At 43.1% G+C, this 14,268-nt stretch overlaps 1 protein-coding gene across 1 annotated transcript; it reads right to left on the bottom strand.

Moving 5' to 3' along the window:
* Positions 1–8,230: 8,230 nt before the first annotated feature.
* LOC311110215 (putative transmembrane protein ZNF593OS) lies at positions 8,231–14,239 on the bottom strand. The gene is made up of 3 exons (XM_084152983.1): positions 13,691–14,239; positions 12,816–12,933; positions 8,231–9,508 (listed from the first exon to the last, which is right to left on the bottom strand). The coding sequence occupies exons 1-3, from the start codon at positions 13,723–13,725 to the stop codon at positions 9,344–9,346; spliced, it is 318 nt and encodes a 105-aa protein (XP_084009109.1). The 5' UTR covers positions 13,726–14,239; the 3' UTR covers positions 8,231–9,343.
* Between the last annotated feature and the right edge of the window lie 29 nt (positions 14,240–14,268).

The raw sequence follows: 14,268 nt of genomic DNA, 5'->3' as shown, positions 1-14,268 counted from the left end.
GATTCAACTCAACCAATCATAGAACTCCTCTCCAGCCACAATGCATGTCTTCAACTGTTGTTGGCTTAATGGAGCACATGCAAACACCAATTCCCTTCCATTCCCAGCCAGCCAATCCTGACAGATCTGCTTTTAAACATATTCATGATTGACAGCTCTCTGGACCAATAAGGAGGCAACTCAGCCCACAACAAAGGTATCTGCATCCAGAGAATGGCTGTAAATCCCTTGGGCCCGCTTTTAGAGATCTCTGCTGCTGCTGGCTGTCACATTTGGCAACGCTCCCCGGGTGAACAGTAACTGCATCTCTGCCTCTCCCTCAACATGCCTTCCCTACACACAGGTCTGATCCGATGTCTATCAGATGGCCATGTGCACCTGTCCCCTTCACATGTGCTTTCTAAAATAAACCAGTGCTGGTGTGGAATAAATCACTCAAGAGAGCAGTGCCAGGTGGGAGATGGGGGGAGAAAGGGCTAATATGTATCTTTCAACTCCTCATCCTCATCAATGTACTTGCATCTGCAGTTGTTGGAGGAGGGGGTTACTGTGGTGCATATTCAGGTCTTTGTAGAATGACCAGGTGCTATGGAAATGGACAAAATGACAGGAAAATGTGGGAAACAATATACATGCACGCAAACACACACACACACGCCTGCTCACACACACACACACACACACACACACACACACACACACACACACACACACACACACACACACACACACACACACACACACACACACACACAGAGTTCTACACAAAGATCTACACTCTGCAATCACAATATGCTGTAGTAATTACGCTCCACAATACAAAACCCACACAATCCTGGCGGACTAGGTGCCTTTGTTTTCCCCTTAGTCAGCAGTGAGGAAACCAGAGTACTCAGCAATGTCAGTCTATGTCACTCTCTTTGGGGAAAAGACTGCCTGGCCTGGGGAGGGCTATACACTGCACAATGGTCATACAATGATCATTGCTCACTGCTGCCCTTCATTTTTATATAGAGGGGAATGTTGTTGTAGCGATGGATGTTGTTAAGTGATCACTTGAGTAATCCTCCATTTATGAAGCAATGTGAGTATTGCCACCCCAATGAAAGACTGTATTTGCATAATTAGGGGTTATGGCAACTTGTGCTAACCACAACCACTTCAGCCATACAGTAATAACAGGCATTGGTGCCACAGCCCAAATAGGCCCAGCCTCCCAGGGGGTAAAAAAGTTATAGTACCATTAGTAGAGACTACGGAGTCCCTGAATCTGCAGTTTAGCAGTATGTTCGATTCTACCACATGTACAGTATATACAGGTGAAGTCATACTCTATACTGACTGCTCTCTTAGCTAAATATATTGCATGCCTTTGCTCATGATCCAGATAAACTGTATATTCTAAGTATATGTCCTGCAACTATAATGTAAACCTTACTGTAACTAGGCCTACAAGAAGTATAGGGTTTGGTTCCATTTTGTCGTATTAAAACAAATATAGATCAGGGTACATATAGCAGGTGTGAGTGAGTTCTACTGTCCTGTCATAACCAAATCAACTGGATCCATATCATTTTGACCCTACTGTAGAAACTAGGCTGCCTTCCTAAAGGGTATGTGGGCTATGTATGTCCTGTATATGTCAGCTATTGACAATGACATGTTCTAGAGTCAAGGGGGAAAGAACAGGCTTTGCTGATCTCCCTAGCAAGCCACACCCTCCTCTCACATTGCAGAGACTTTTCAGTCAACTCTTTAAACTGGGCTGGACGAAGCAAACTGTTGCTGCTGTAGACTAGAGAACTATGTTCTTATGTTTTCATGTATATCAAAAGTGAAGATGTTTCTTACATGAACCTATTCAGATACACAAAGCCTCCAACATTCCTATCTACAGTGCAAAGCTTAGAAACAGGAATATCATTTGACTTAATTTAAAGGAATCTTAAAATGACTGTAAGCCACAATGATAAGGCTGTTTTGCTGCTATACTCAACCACCTTCCACTGGGAATTTGTAGAGAGTATAATTCTCTAACCACTGTCTATCCCTGGCCCCAGCATCTATAGCCACAAGTTCTGACAAACAGTATTCCCTAAAAATCTGGCCCCAAGCCAATCAACTGTTGCTTTAGTTTCCGTAAAACATAGAATTGACTGACATTTCCTTGTATGGTTTTTATTATTATTAAGAGGTTTTAGTAGTAATCAAGGTGTGAGCCCAAGCTTAAGAGAATAGACAGTGTGTACCTGATAGATGTGGTCCTCTGTAGCTCAGCTGGTAGAGCACGGCGCTTGTAACGCCAAGGTAGTGGGTTCGATCCCCGGGACCACCCATACACAAAAAAGTATGCATGCATGACTGTAAGTCGCTTTGGATAAAAGTGTCTGCTAAATGGCATATTATTATAGATGTTATCGGGAACACTTTACTTGAAGAGGGTTTACATAAGGCATTCATAAGACTTTTATGACACCAGTCATAGCACCTTGTTTTGATATCATAACAACCTTCATTATGCATTTATTCAACATCATTCATAAGGCATTTTCCCCCTTCAAGTACAGTAAAGTGTTACATGTCACCTATTTAGGGTCGTTTGTAGACACGTGTATCTGAGAAAAGCATCAAATAATGAATGATTGACTCTACTCTAAGATTCCAAACTTGTTATTAACTGTTGAGTGGAACTGAAGTCTTGTTCTTCGGCCAGAATTATGAGCTGGTGTAAGGTGGTTGTGATTTGTCATGTCAGAGCACTTCCTGATCAGGTTTAGCAACATCTCCTGGCAATGTCTCTCTGCCCCTTGTGTTTTCTCTCATCTCACTTGCAAATGTAGTTGTGCTCATGAAATGGTTGTGGTGAAGGATTTGTCTAAGGTTAGCTAAACCATACATAGACATCAGTGGAGTTATGGGAGGGTTACCCAGATGGTTGCTTTTAGTATGCTCATACTTAAATCCCTCAGTGCATGAATTCTTACGAAGAAACAGGGGAACATTGTAAGGACATTTCCCAGCCCAACATTGACATAAGATGTTTGTCTTGTGGAATCTTTGTTCAAAAATCTTTTGAACAAGGATGGGGTTATCTGCGCCAAAGATGACAACTGGCAAGATCCCATTCCGTCCTTAGGCCAATCTGGTTCATTGTAGAGGTAGATTTACTCCTAACCAAGAATCACTTTTAGAACTGTGATCTTGATTCCAAGTAGAGGCTGCTTTCTTTTTCTTTGTCTCTTTTCCAGTAACAGGTACCAGACAGTAGCTAACAAGTCTTAAAAGAAAAAGCAAAAAAGATAACCACAAAAAACAGAGATATGTGTATACATCTACATATATGGTTCTAATAAAAACCAGGGGTAAACCATAACAGGCCATAAATAGACGAGAAAACAAGGTTTGAGTCCGGAGAGATAAGCAGCTTTCACAAAATACTGATGAAAAAATAGTGATAGACAGATCGTAAAAAACTGTTAGATTATGAGTGGGAACATGCTGCCCTACATTAATGGCTCACCAGGCCAAAGGCTGCCATGGCAGAGGGTGGAACTGATCTAAGGTCAGTTTTTGTATTTCACCAGCTAATATCAAGATTTGGGCAGGGTGCACTGATCCTCGATCTGTGTCTTGGTAACGGAGTAACAGTGGTGGTGATGCCGTCAGGGTCATATTCATTAGGGCCCACTGTAGCAAAACGTTTTGCGAAAACAAGCATTTCTTCTTGGACTAGTTTAGGTAGTCCCTCCCCTTTCACTTGGTGCCTAAAGAATAGCATCCTTTAAGGACAAAGAGGGGCTCAGTTCAGTATAATCTAGACAGTGGCAGACTGCAGTCACAAAACTGGCAAACTGTCACCCCGGGCACTGACTAGCCCCACTTCTACCCCAACTCATCACATGCACCAGCCTGGCACGTGCATCTTGCCGTCTCTTCAGCTCCACTCCACTGATGCTAGCAGTGGAGGCTGCTGATGGGAGAACGGCTCATAATAATGGCCGGAACGGAGCAAATGGAATGGCATCAAACACATGGAAACCATGTGTTTGATGTATTTGATACAATTTTACTGATTCTGCTCCAGTCATTACCACGAGCCCATTCTCCCCAATTAAGGTGCCACCAACCTCCTGTGGTTGCTAGAGACTGACCGGATGGGGTGTGGGTGCGTATTTGTGAAAATAAAGGTCCTATAAAACACTTAGAAAGTCAATAAGTACATGTCTGTGAGAAGATACTGTGTCCTTTTGAGCGGTAATCATTTTGCAAGCCTTTTCACTGTCCCATTAGCTATTAGTTTACTTCATCCATTTGTTTTAGCCATGTTACAATTTTTTTGAAATAACAAAAACTCAGGACTATAATCAATGATCACAGATACAGAGGACTAGCAATACAACAAATCATTTCACAGGGAAAAGGCCAGGGTTTGGCCAACCCAATCAGGCACCTCAAAGTAATATAGCATTTGCAGAAAACACACACACCACCCCAAAAGATGGAGGAATGGGTATATGGTGCTTCCACACATTGGTACCATAGAGGCTGGGCTAACAGAGGGAGACCGATACTTCATGAGCTAGACAGGCCCAGAGGGACATTTAGCAGTCGCGCTTATCCAGAGTGACTTACAATTAGAGATGGCCTAGAGACCCCCTTGTGGATTATTCAGTGTTGGCAGTACAAACCTTACACAAATTCCCCCAAAGCTCTCTCCATACTTCTCATTCAAACTCCACTGCTCTGTTTGGGCAGAGTATTTTACACAACTACAACAGAGAACAAACTTTTGACGTTGCATGCACAAAATCTATACCATTCACACAAACAGTATTTCAATGTCTGGGGATAGTTACCTCATTTAGAAATAGTTCAATGATTGGATACAAACATAGGTGGATGCATTTCAATGATTGTATACAAACATATGTGGATGCAGTTCAATGATTGGATACAAACATAGATGGATGCATTTCAATGTTTGGATACAAACATAGGTGGATGCATTTCAATGATTGTATACAAACATTTGTGGATGCAGTTCAATGATTGGATACAAACATAGATGGATGCATTTCAATGATTGGATACAAACATAGGTGGATGCATTTCAATGATTGGATACAAACATATGTGGATGCATTTCAATGATTGGATACAAACATGGATGGATGCATTTCAATGTTTGGATACAAACATAGGTGGATGCATTTCAATGATTGGATTCAAACATATGTGGATGCAGTTCAATGATTGGATACAAACATAGGTGGATGCATTTCAATGATTGGATACAAACATAGGTGGATGCATTTCAATGATTGGATACAAACATAGGTGGATGCATTTCAATGATTGGATACAAACATGGGTGGATGCATTTCAATGATTGGATACAAACATAGGTGGATGCATTTTTCATAATGATCTTTACACTTTTTTCTTTTACCCCTTGGCTTTCTTCATGCGATGGACAGTTTTAGCCAAAGCTAAGCCACTTTTACATTAGTGAAATCAGTGTTGAATTTACATACCTACAATCATCTACAAAGCCATTTATGGAATTTCTGGACTTGGAAGGCCACTTTGTTCTCACTTCTCTCCTAAGTGCTATTCTTTGACCTCCTTCCTCCCTTATGGTTAAAAAGGAAACATGTTGGACCATAATAGCCGTAGACGTTTCCCCCGCCCTGAATCCCTCCCACCAACCTGAACCCCATCCCTTTGTCTCTGCGGCTCATATCTGGGCCGATTTCTGTGACGCTTCACCGGATAGCCAATGGGAACGCTGCTTTTAGGTTTGTGTCCCAGGCTTGCATCATGGAGACACCAAAGTAGTGTTTTTGCCCAGTGATGGGCGAGACAGGATGGTAGGGCGGAGGGAGGGGAGGAGCTAGGGCCATGGGCAGAGGGGCACGTGTCACCCAACGAGGCCCTGTCCCTGGCCTGTCACAGGGCATCACATCTGCCAGTGAGCGTCTGAGCGAGCAATGAGCATGCATTCTCTGGCTTTAGCTTTCACCCCCACCCTGACTCGTTAGCTGAAGAAAAGCAAGCTCCAATCTGCCTTCTCTGGGCTTACCACAAATAAACAAAGCGATTTTGATGTGATCCCCAGTTGATCAAGCTATACGCCTGACTGGAGATAATTCGGAGGGAAAGCGACAACATTTTGTCTACTGCTAAAAGTGCTAACAGTTCCATTATTGCTAATGGTGGCTTAGGCATAAACAACAGAGTCTAATCTATCAGACTTGTTTCTAAAAGACAACCAAAACAAAGCCAATTCAGACTTCTCCATTATGTGACAAGTTAAACACATTCATGGAACTATTTGAACACAGATTCCTAACACTCAACATGGAACATTCCAACACTACACGTACTTTCTCCTAGTTCTGACAAACATCACTTAAAGCAAGCAAGCAATGACCCTTATATCTTTCAGATGTCTTCAGAGGTCAATATCTATCTCCTATATCTTCCTAAACTTTAGAGGTGGACAATGAGGAAATAAACTATTCCTCAGACCCATTGTGCCAACGCTTGAGTGTGCCATTCAAATAATGTTCTTATTTAGTACTGACAAGACTTCAGCATTCTTCAAAATAACCTGTATAAAGAACTGGACTGGTGAATCAACAAGCCGTACACAAACAGCTTTCAACCCCTGTCCCTCTTATCTGAAGTCCTCATGAGTCACCACTACCCTATTCTCTCACCCTCCCTAACATGGTCATTCTATAAGTACCTCAGGATGCATAGCTTCTATACAGTCTACCCAGCTATAGAAGAGAACATTCTGTAGAGATAACATGGAACAGACAAGGAGGGGCCTCAGAACAGCTGATGTTGAACTGGTGCATGAGTCTTCCTCCAACCCTCAAATATACTGGGATGGCAGGATTTCTCAAACATGGATTTTGTAGAATCTGCACACGTTCTAAAATGCGTGCCATTGGAGAATATAGCAATTCAAATTTGACTGTTTTTCTGTATTAATAAACTGTCTGACAGTTAAAGCAAAAATATTATAAACAAAAAAATAAATGCAACATGTAAAGTGTTGGTCCCATGTTTCATGAGCTTAAATAAAAGATCCCAGAAATGTTCCATATGCACGGAAAGCACATTTATCTCAAATTTTGGCCACAAATTTGTTTACATCCCTGTTAGTGAGCATTTCTCCTTTGCCAATATAATCCATCCACCTGACAGGTGTGGCATATCAAGAAGCTGATTAAACAGCATGATCATTACATAGGTGCACCTTGTGCTGGGGATAATAAAAGGCCACTCTAAAATGTGCAGTTTTGTCACACAGCACAATGCCACAGATGTCTCAAGTTGAGGGAACGTGCAATTGGCATGCTGTCTGCAGGAATGTCCACCAGAGCTGTTGCCAGATAATTTAATGTTCATTTCTCTACCATAAGCCGCCTCCAACGTCATTTTAGAGAATTTAGTAGTACGTCCAACCGACCTCACAACCGCAGACCACGTGTATAAACGCCAGCCCAGGACCTCCACATCCAGCTTCTTCACTTGCGGGATTGTCTGAGACCAGCCACCCGGACAGCTGATGAAACTGAGGAGTATTTCTGTCTGTAATAAAGCCCTTTGTGGGGAAAAACTAATTATGTTTGGCTGGGTCTGGCTCTCCAGTGGGTGGGCCTATGCCCTCCCAGGACCACCCATGGCTGCGCCCCTGCCCAGTCATGTGAAATCCATAGATTAGGGCCTAATGAATTCATTTCAATTGACTGATTTCCTTATAACATACTGTAACTGTTGAAATTGTTGCGTTTATATTTTTGTTCAGTAAAACATTGCCCTGTGATTTTGCCACCACTGTTAAATTGGTGCAAGAGGGGTTACGCATGAGGGCAGACTGGTACAGAGACCACAGTCAGATACAGATGCCCCAGTTATGAGGAAGACAACGGCTGTCTGGAGGCCTGAACACTTCCTGTTGTGTGCAGACGGTACGCTCCTGCGGATACCAGTAGATAGAGGAAGTGGTGCTACAACAGTCTAATATGCCAAATCCAACCAAGCAGCTATTGAGCTGAACTGGTGGGGCAAGAGCATCGTTTCACAGAGAAATGTAGAACTTGAGAGAAGTTTCCCTTAGTGAAAGATAACTATTGGATAAAATGGAGCTTGTTCACATTGGTTTTTCCAGAATTCCCAAACACCTTAAAATCATTACTAAACTGCCACTGTTCTTATCATTCAAAAGTCACAGCTTTATTCAATATTCATAAACATCACAGAAATATACATTTATGGTTATCATTCTTTAGAAAAACAAAACAGTATTATGAAATCTTGAGTTTTATGTAGAGATTAAAAGCTGCAATGTTTACTGAAGTTAGAATATTTGTGGTAACACCTAGTAGATATTGCAGATAGAGTTCTTTAAAAAGAAAGCCACTGATCTTTATCAAGATTTAAATAGATTAATCTGGAAACATTGTGAAAAACAAAAATTGTTGTGATTTGGATTAAGTGCCTTTTTTTTGTAGATTTGGATAAACAAGTTCCTAAAACGTTAAAATACTATGTTTCACCAGTACTGTACGGTTGTTTCTGTGTCTGACATCAACAGATATTGAACATGTGGAATTATTGACCAGTTTGAGACTCCTACTCCACATCTAGTTCACATTACTCACTTTTATTTTTTTAAACAATAAGGAATTACAAAAACCTAAGAGGGTTCCTTTCTCCTCACTTTCAGCCACACTTCAGTCATTACTAGATACCTCAAATGCAGATAGCCTTCCCTTAAAAAGGAATTACTGTTCAGTTATTTTACCCCCACTGTCATATGCTTGGAGCACTGGCAGGATTCACAGTACATTAGAATAATTTATTTAGTATTTTCCTATCCTATCCCTTTTTAGCTCAGAACAGTATTGACGGCATCTTGCACACACGTACCTTGGCAACGGCTGAAGCTCGGGCCCAGCTTGACCATAGGTAGCTGGTTGTACTTTTTACCCCCCAAACCAGCTCACAAACCCTTATCAGGACCACACAAACCCCACCGTGGGTCTTTCCCACATCCGCCCCCCACAAGGTCCCCCCGACACCCATTGGGGCAAAAAAATTAACAACAGTAGCAGCCCCCGAACTCTCTTTGCATGGTGAGTGATCCCAGTAAAACTCCTGCGTCTGAACGACGTGACTACGATTGATTGGTTGTGAAAAGGTGCTGTTCTGGACACAGACACCGTCATCTCCAGGTCTCCTCTCCTCATCTCCTCTATCCACAACATCTCTGCGTTGGTTCGTCTTCTCTCCGGGTTCAAAGCAGACCGGCGCACTGGGGGTCTCCTCAGGGTGTATGGGAGTCTCTTCTCTTCTGGAGCCTCTGGACCTTCTCTGTCATCCGTTTGGCACTGTAGTAGGACAGGCTCAGGCCCATGATGGCCAGCATCATGGCTATCTGGTTGACCGCGCGGTCATGTGGCTGGGTCTGCACCTCACCGGCCACCTGTCTCTGTAGAGAGAACATACAAAAGGCAAAAAGGTGAGTTATCAATGTATGGGTCGGAGAACACATCTCAACCAAATCTGGAAAAACCATGACCAATACCTAAATTTTGCCTAAGTCAACAAAGATTCTATAAAAAGATAATTGAATGTGACGAAACATGAACATTTACAGAAATAAAAACAGGCAATAAAGCTTCTTCCTTTCAAAAACGATACCCAAACACAACATCCCCAACAACAGCAGTGTTCCACATAACCACAGTGCCCTGTCATGTGCCCATGCTTGTGGTTAGAACAGTTATTAAACATTTAGAAGGCAAGGAAATATTTTTGCAAAAGGGGGGCGCAATGTTCTTGGTACACGAGACTGGGAAAGACCAAACTCTTTGCACGCTATACCAAAGGGCAGGTGCAGAAGGTCCCCTCACACCGGGAGGGAATGTGGACTCTGTACAATACAGCCCCCCTCTTTGCCCTCCATTATCCCTGGAAGGCCTCCAAGCAAATAAGATAGGACTCCATTTTAAGCTCAGGCGTTTTGAGAGCACTGCCATATCTTCAGTGAAAAAGGCCTCTGGATACACCCGCAAGATTACAACTACATGACCAAAAGTATGTGGACACCTGCTCGTCGAACATTTCATTCCAAAATCATGGGCGTTAATATGGAGTTGGTCCCCCCTTTGCTGCTATAACAGTATCCACTCTTCTGGGAAGGCTTTCCACTAGATGTTGGAACATTGCTGCGGGGACTTGCTTCCAATCAGCCACAAGAGCATTAGTGAGGTCGGGCACTGATGTTGGGCGATTAGGCCTGGCTCGCAATCGGCATTCAAATTAATCCCTAAGGTGTTTGAAGGGGTTGAGGTCACGGCTCTGTGCAGGCCAGTCAAGTTCTTCCACACCGATCTCGACAAACCATTTGTTTATGGACCTCGTTTTGTGCACAGGGGCATTGTCAAGCTGAAACAGGAAAGTGCCTTCCCCAAACTGTTGCCACAAAGTTGGTAGCAAAGAATCATCTAGAATGTAATTGTATGCTGCAGCATTAAGACTTCCCTTCACTGGAACTAAGGGGCCTAGCCTGAACCATGAAAAACAGCCCCAGACCATTATTCCTCTTCCACCAAACTTTACAGTTGGCACTATGCAGTCGGGCAGGTAGCGTTCTCCTGGCATCTGCCAAACCCAGATTTGTCCGTCGGACTGCCAGATGGTGAAGCGTGATTCATCACTCCAGAGAACACATTTCCACTGCTCCAAAATCCAATGGTGGTGAGCTTTACACCACTCCAGCCGACGCTTGGCATTGCGATCTTAAGCTTGTGTGCGGCATGAAGCGTCCAATGAACAGTTATTGTGCTGACGTTGCTTTCAGAGGCAGTTTGGAACTCTGTAGAGAGTGTTGCAGCCGAGGACAGACGATTTTGACGTGCTACGCGCTTCAGCACTTGGCGGTCCTGTTTTGTGAGCTTGTGTGGCCTACCACTTCACGGCTGAGCCGTTGTTGCTCCTAGATGTTTCCACTTCACAATAACAGCACTTACAGTTGACCAGTGCAGCTCCAGCAGGGCAGAAATTTGACAAAATGACTTGTTGGAAAGGTGGCATCCTATGACTCCCGTGTGGCACAGCGGTCTAAGGCACTGCATCTCAGTGCTAGAGGCGTCACTACAGACCCTGGTTAGATTCCAGGATGTATCGCAATACAGCCGTGATTGGGAGTCCCATAGGGCAGCGAACAATTGGCCCAGCGTCGTCCGGGTTTGGCCGTCATTGTACATAAGAATTTGTTCTTAACTGACTTGCCTAGTTAAATAAAGGTTGAATTAAAAATAAATATTTAAAAAATGACGGTGCCACAATGAAAGTCACTGAGCTCTTCAGTAAGGCCATTCTACTGCCAATGTTTGTCTATGGAGATTGCATGGCTGTGTGCTCGATTTTATACACCTGTCAGCAACGGGTGTGGCTGAAATAGCCGAATCCACTCATTTTAAGGGGTGTATATGGCAGTGGGAATAGAGAGGTCTCAATTAGGATTTTAGAGACATCTTTGATTGCCTATGCCCACTTGAGAGCAATCTCGCTAATGGAGAGTCTTGATTTACTAACCAGATGGATAACTTATTGTATCTGAAAGCATTTTAACCATCATAAACCCAACCATAAATCCAATCCAGAATGTAGAGAAGTCCTCACTTCCTTCACACGTATTCAAAGCCTCCAACTACAAAGCAAATCAATTGTCACAGCAACACGTGGAATTTTACGTAACAGCGAGTCACTTTTCCTATGGTCCGTTTTGCATTTGAGTCCACGAAAAACTGTACTGGGGTCTTTGTTTTCCAATTCCAAAAATATCAGAGAAAACACTTTACACAAATGATGCGTCACGTTCATGACTGTAAAGGATTATTGCGGCGGAGGAGGAACAAAAGAAAGGGGGAGGAAATCATATCACTAGCGTCGATGCTAATCATATCAGTGGCTTTGTTGATGAAAGCGGATTGTGGGTCGCAGATGGGGGGGTCCTGGGGAAAGCGGCTACTATTATACATTAGGCCCAGATTCCCGCCTGGCTGAATTCAACATGGACTGACAAGTTGGTGTTGGTAATGCCATTTTTACTACTGGTCACTTGCCATATTTAGAGTCTACAGTAGAACTCAAAAAGGAGGAAACTACTTTTAAGAGGATTAGAGAGGCAGTTTTCATTAGCTTTTAGCTACTGGATGTGAGCAGGGAAACCATGGCCTTGGAGCAATGCTCAAATACTCTGAAGTGGTGCATTTTGCTTACATCTAGATCTGAGCCAAGGGGGAAGTTAAACCCGGTCACGCTACTCTTACATTCCAAGTCAAGTGAATCATAACTCCCTCATAAGAGATACATCTGAGCTGGCATTTCCTAAGTCAAGAAGGACTCTATTCAAAATCGGTTATGGCCATTATTGTTATTCAAGCCTAAAGACAGCAAAGTGTTGTAGGGCAAATTGGAATTTCATTGACTTAATTGGGATGGGATGAGTGCCCAGATGATTTACTTCTAATGAATCTGCAACTCTATAACACAATACTGTGTAAATGTATGGTAATCTGTTTTTCTGAAATTGAATGATGGTTTTGTTCACTCAAGTGTTGATGATTCCATATGGACTGCATCTTTACTTGATTCAGTGCTGACTCACTGAAACAAGTCATATCAATAAGTAGAGTGAGAGAAATGTCAAAATAATTCCTTGCACATGCATTCATGGAGTATTAGGCAAACCCAAAACCCCAATGAAAGGCCATCCACAGTTTACACACCTGGAGGAGACGGAAGTATCCAGGGGTCAGTCTGCCCAGTCTGATGATCATGTCTGCAGTGGGTCTGGGGTTGGGTTCTTTGTGCAGTGGTGTGATGATGCAGCTCTGGTCTGGAGACCTGCAGTGAAAGAGATCATGGAGTCACTCCATCTGACCACTAAGCCAATAGGAAACCAGAATTCAACCCATGTGTAGAAGCATACTGACGCATCAATAAAAAGTGTTTTCAGAACAATCCTAGTTGAAGACAAAACCATTAAACTACATTTTGTTGAACACTGAGGGAAAAAAGTGTGCCTACAAATGAAACCAAAGCCTCCTCTTCAAGTTTGATACCGTTGACAGACTGGCATAATGAGAAACAAGGCAGTTCTCTATGCTTGCAAATAAACTCAAACCCTCTGAATGGCGTCGAGGAAGCGAACAGTTCTTGCCTGAGGCGGGGACTATGAAAAAACCTGTCTCCCTGATCCGGTCAAGTCCAGTGCAGTCTCGTTACAGACAAACCCATCCAGAAAAAAAGTGCCATCGTCAGAACTAACATCTGGTCTGGTTTTGGACCTGGCACCGTTTCTCAGAAACTTAAAAAAATCTCAATCAGCATGTCTGAACTAGATCTGACGAGGGCAACAATGCTGCTATTCACGAAGCCGTGAACTTGACTCGAGTCAAAACGTTCGATTCATTCAGCCTCTGAAGATAAATCACACGTAATGAGTAGTCATCTTGATTATCATCATTCCAATTCAAGGAATTCCCTCCAAACCCTAAATGCAGAACAATTTCCAGATCATATTCACTCAAAAGTGACATCCCTAATTGGAAAGAGCCAAGTTCTATCCTTTAAAAAGTGTTCAATTGTCTTTTTTCTTTACCTCCAACTGCTTGAGTGGCTTGTCTTGAAGTACATTTCTGCGATATGTGGAAAACTGAGCGATAGCGCTCCAACTCACAAGTAAAGTAAACAGGACCAGATGTGGGGAGGGAGAGACCAACACCACCACTAAAGCCATCTTAATTAACTCATTATGCCACCATCTAAATACATCTCTCCATGACCAATAATATGGGTCTTGTGTCGAAGTTCACCAATCCATGAACATCGCATCAATAACAACAATTTCACTGGGAGGCAAGGGGGAAAGCTGGCAGTGTGCAGGGAAGGTAGAAACATGAGGGATTCATCTGCCAACCTGGTTGCGATTACACCCTTTTGCTTAGGCAAAAGGAGGAACGCTCCGAAAAAAAATCCTTGAAATTCCGGGTTTCCGACTTGCTCCTGGGCAAAAAGCGGTCCGGAATGTGGTCGGAAAAGAGCCTTTATATGCTACTCCAGTCTGAACTCCAACTGGCCAGTCTGAACTCCAATCATCTAGCGCCCAGCCAACCAAAGAGCACCAGGTAGTTTGGGTACCCAACAGTGTGACGGCAGACTGGATCTACTGAGAAAGCT

This window comes from Coregonus lavaretus (assembly GCF_964263955.1).
Source record: "Coregonus lavaretus genome assembly, chromosome: 3".
Lineage (NCBI taxonomy): Eukaryota > Metazoa > Chordata > Actinopteri > Salmoniformes > Salmonidae > Coregonus > Coregonus lavaretus.
Note: the sequence above shows the minus strand (reverse complement) of the source record. Positions and strands in the feature narration are given on the sequence as shown.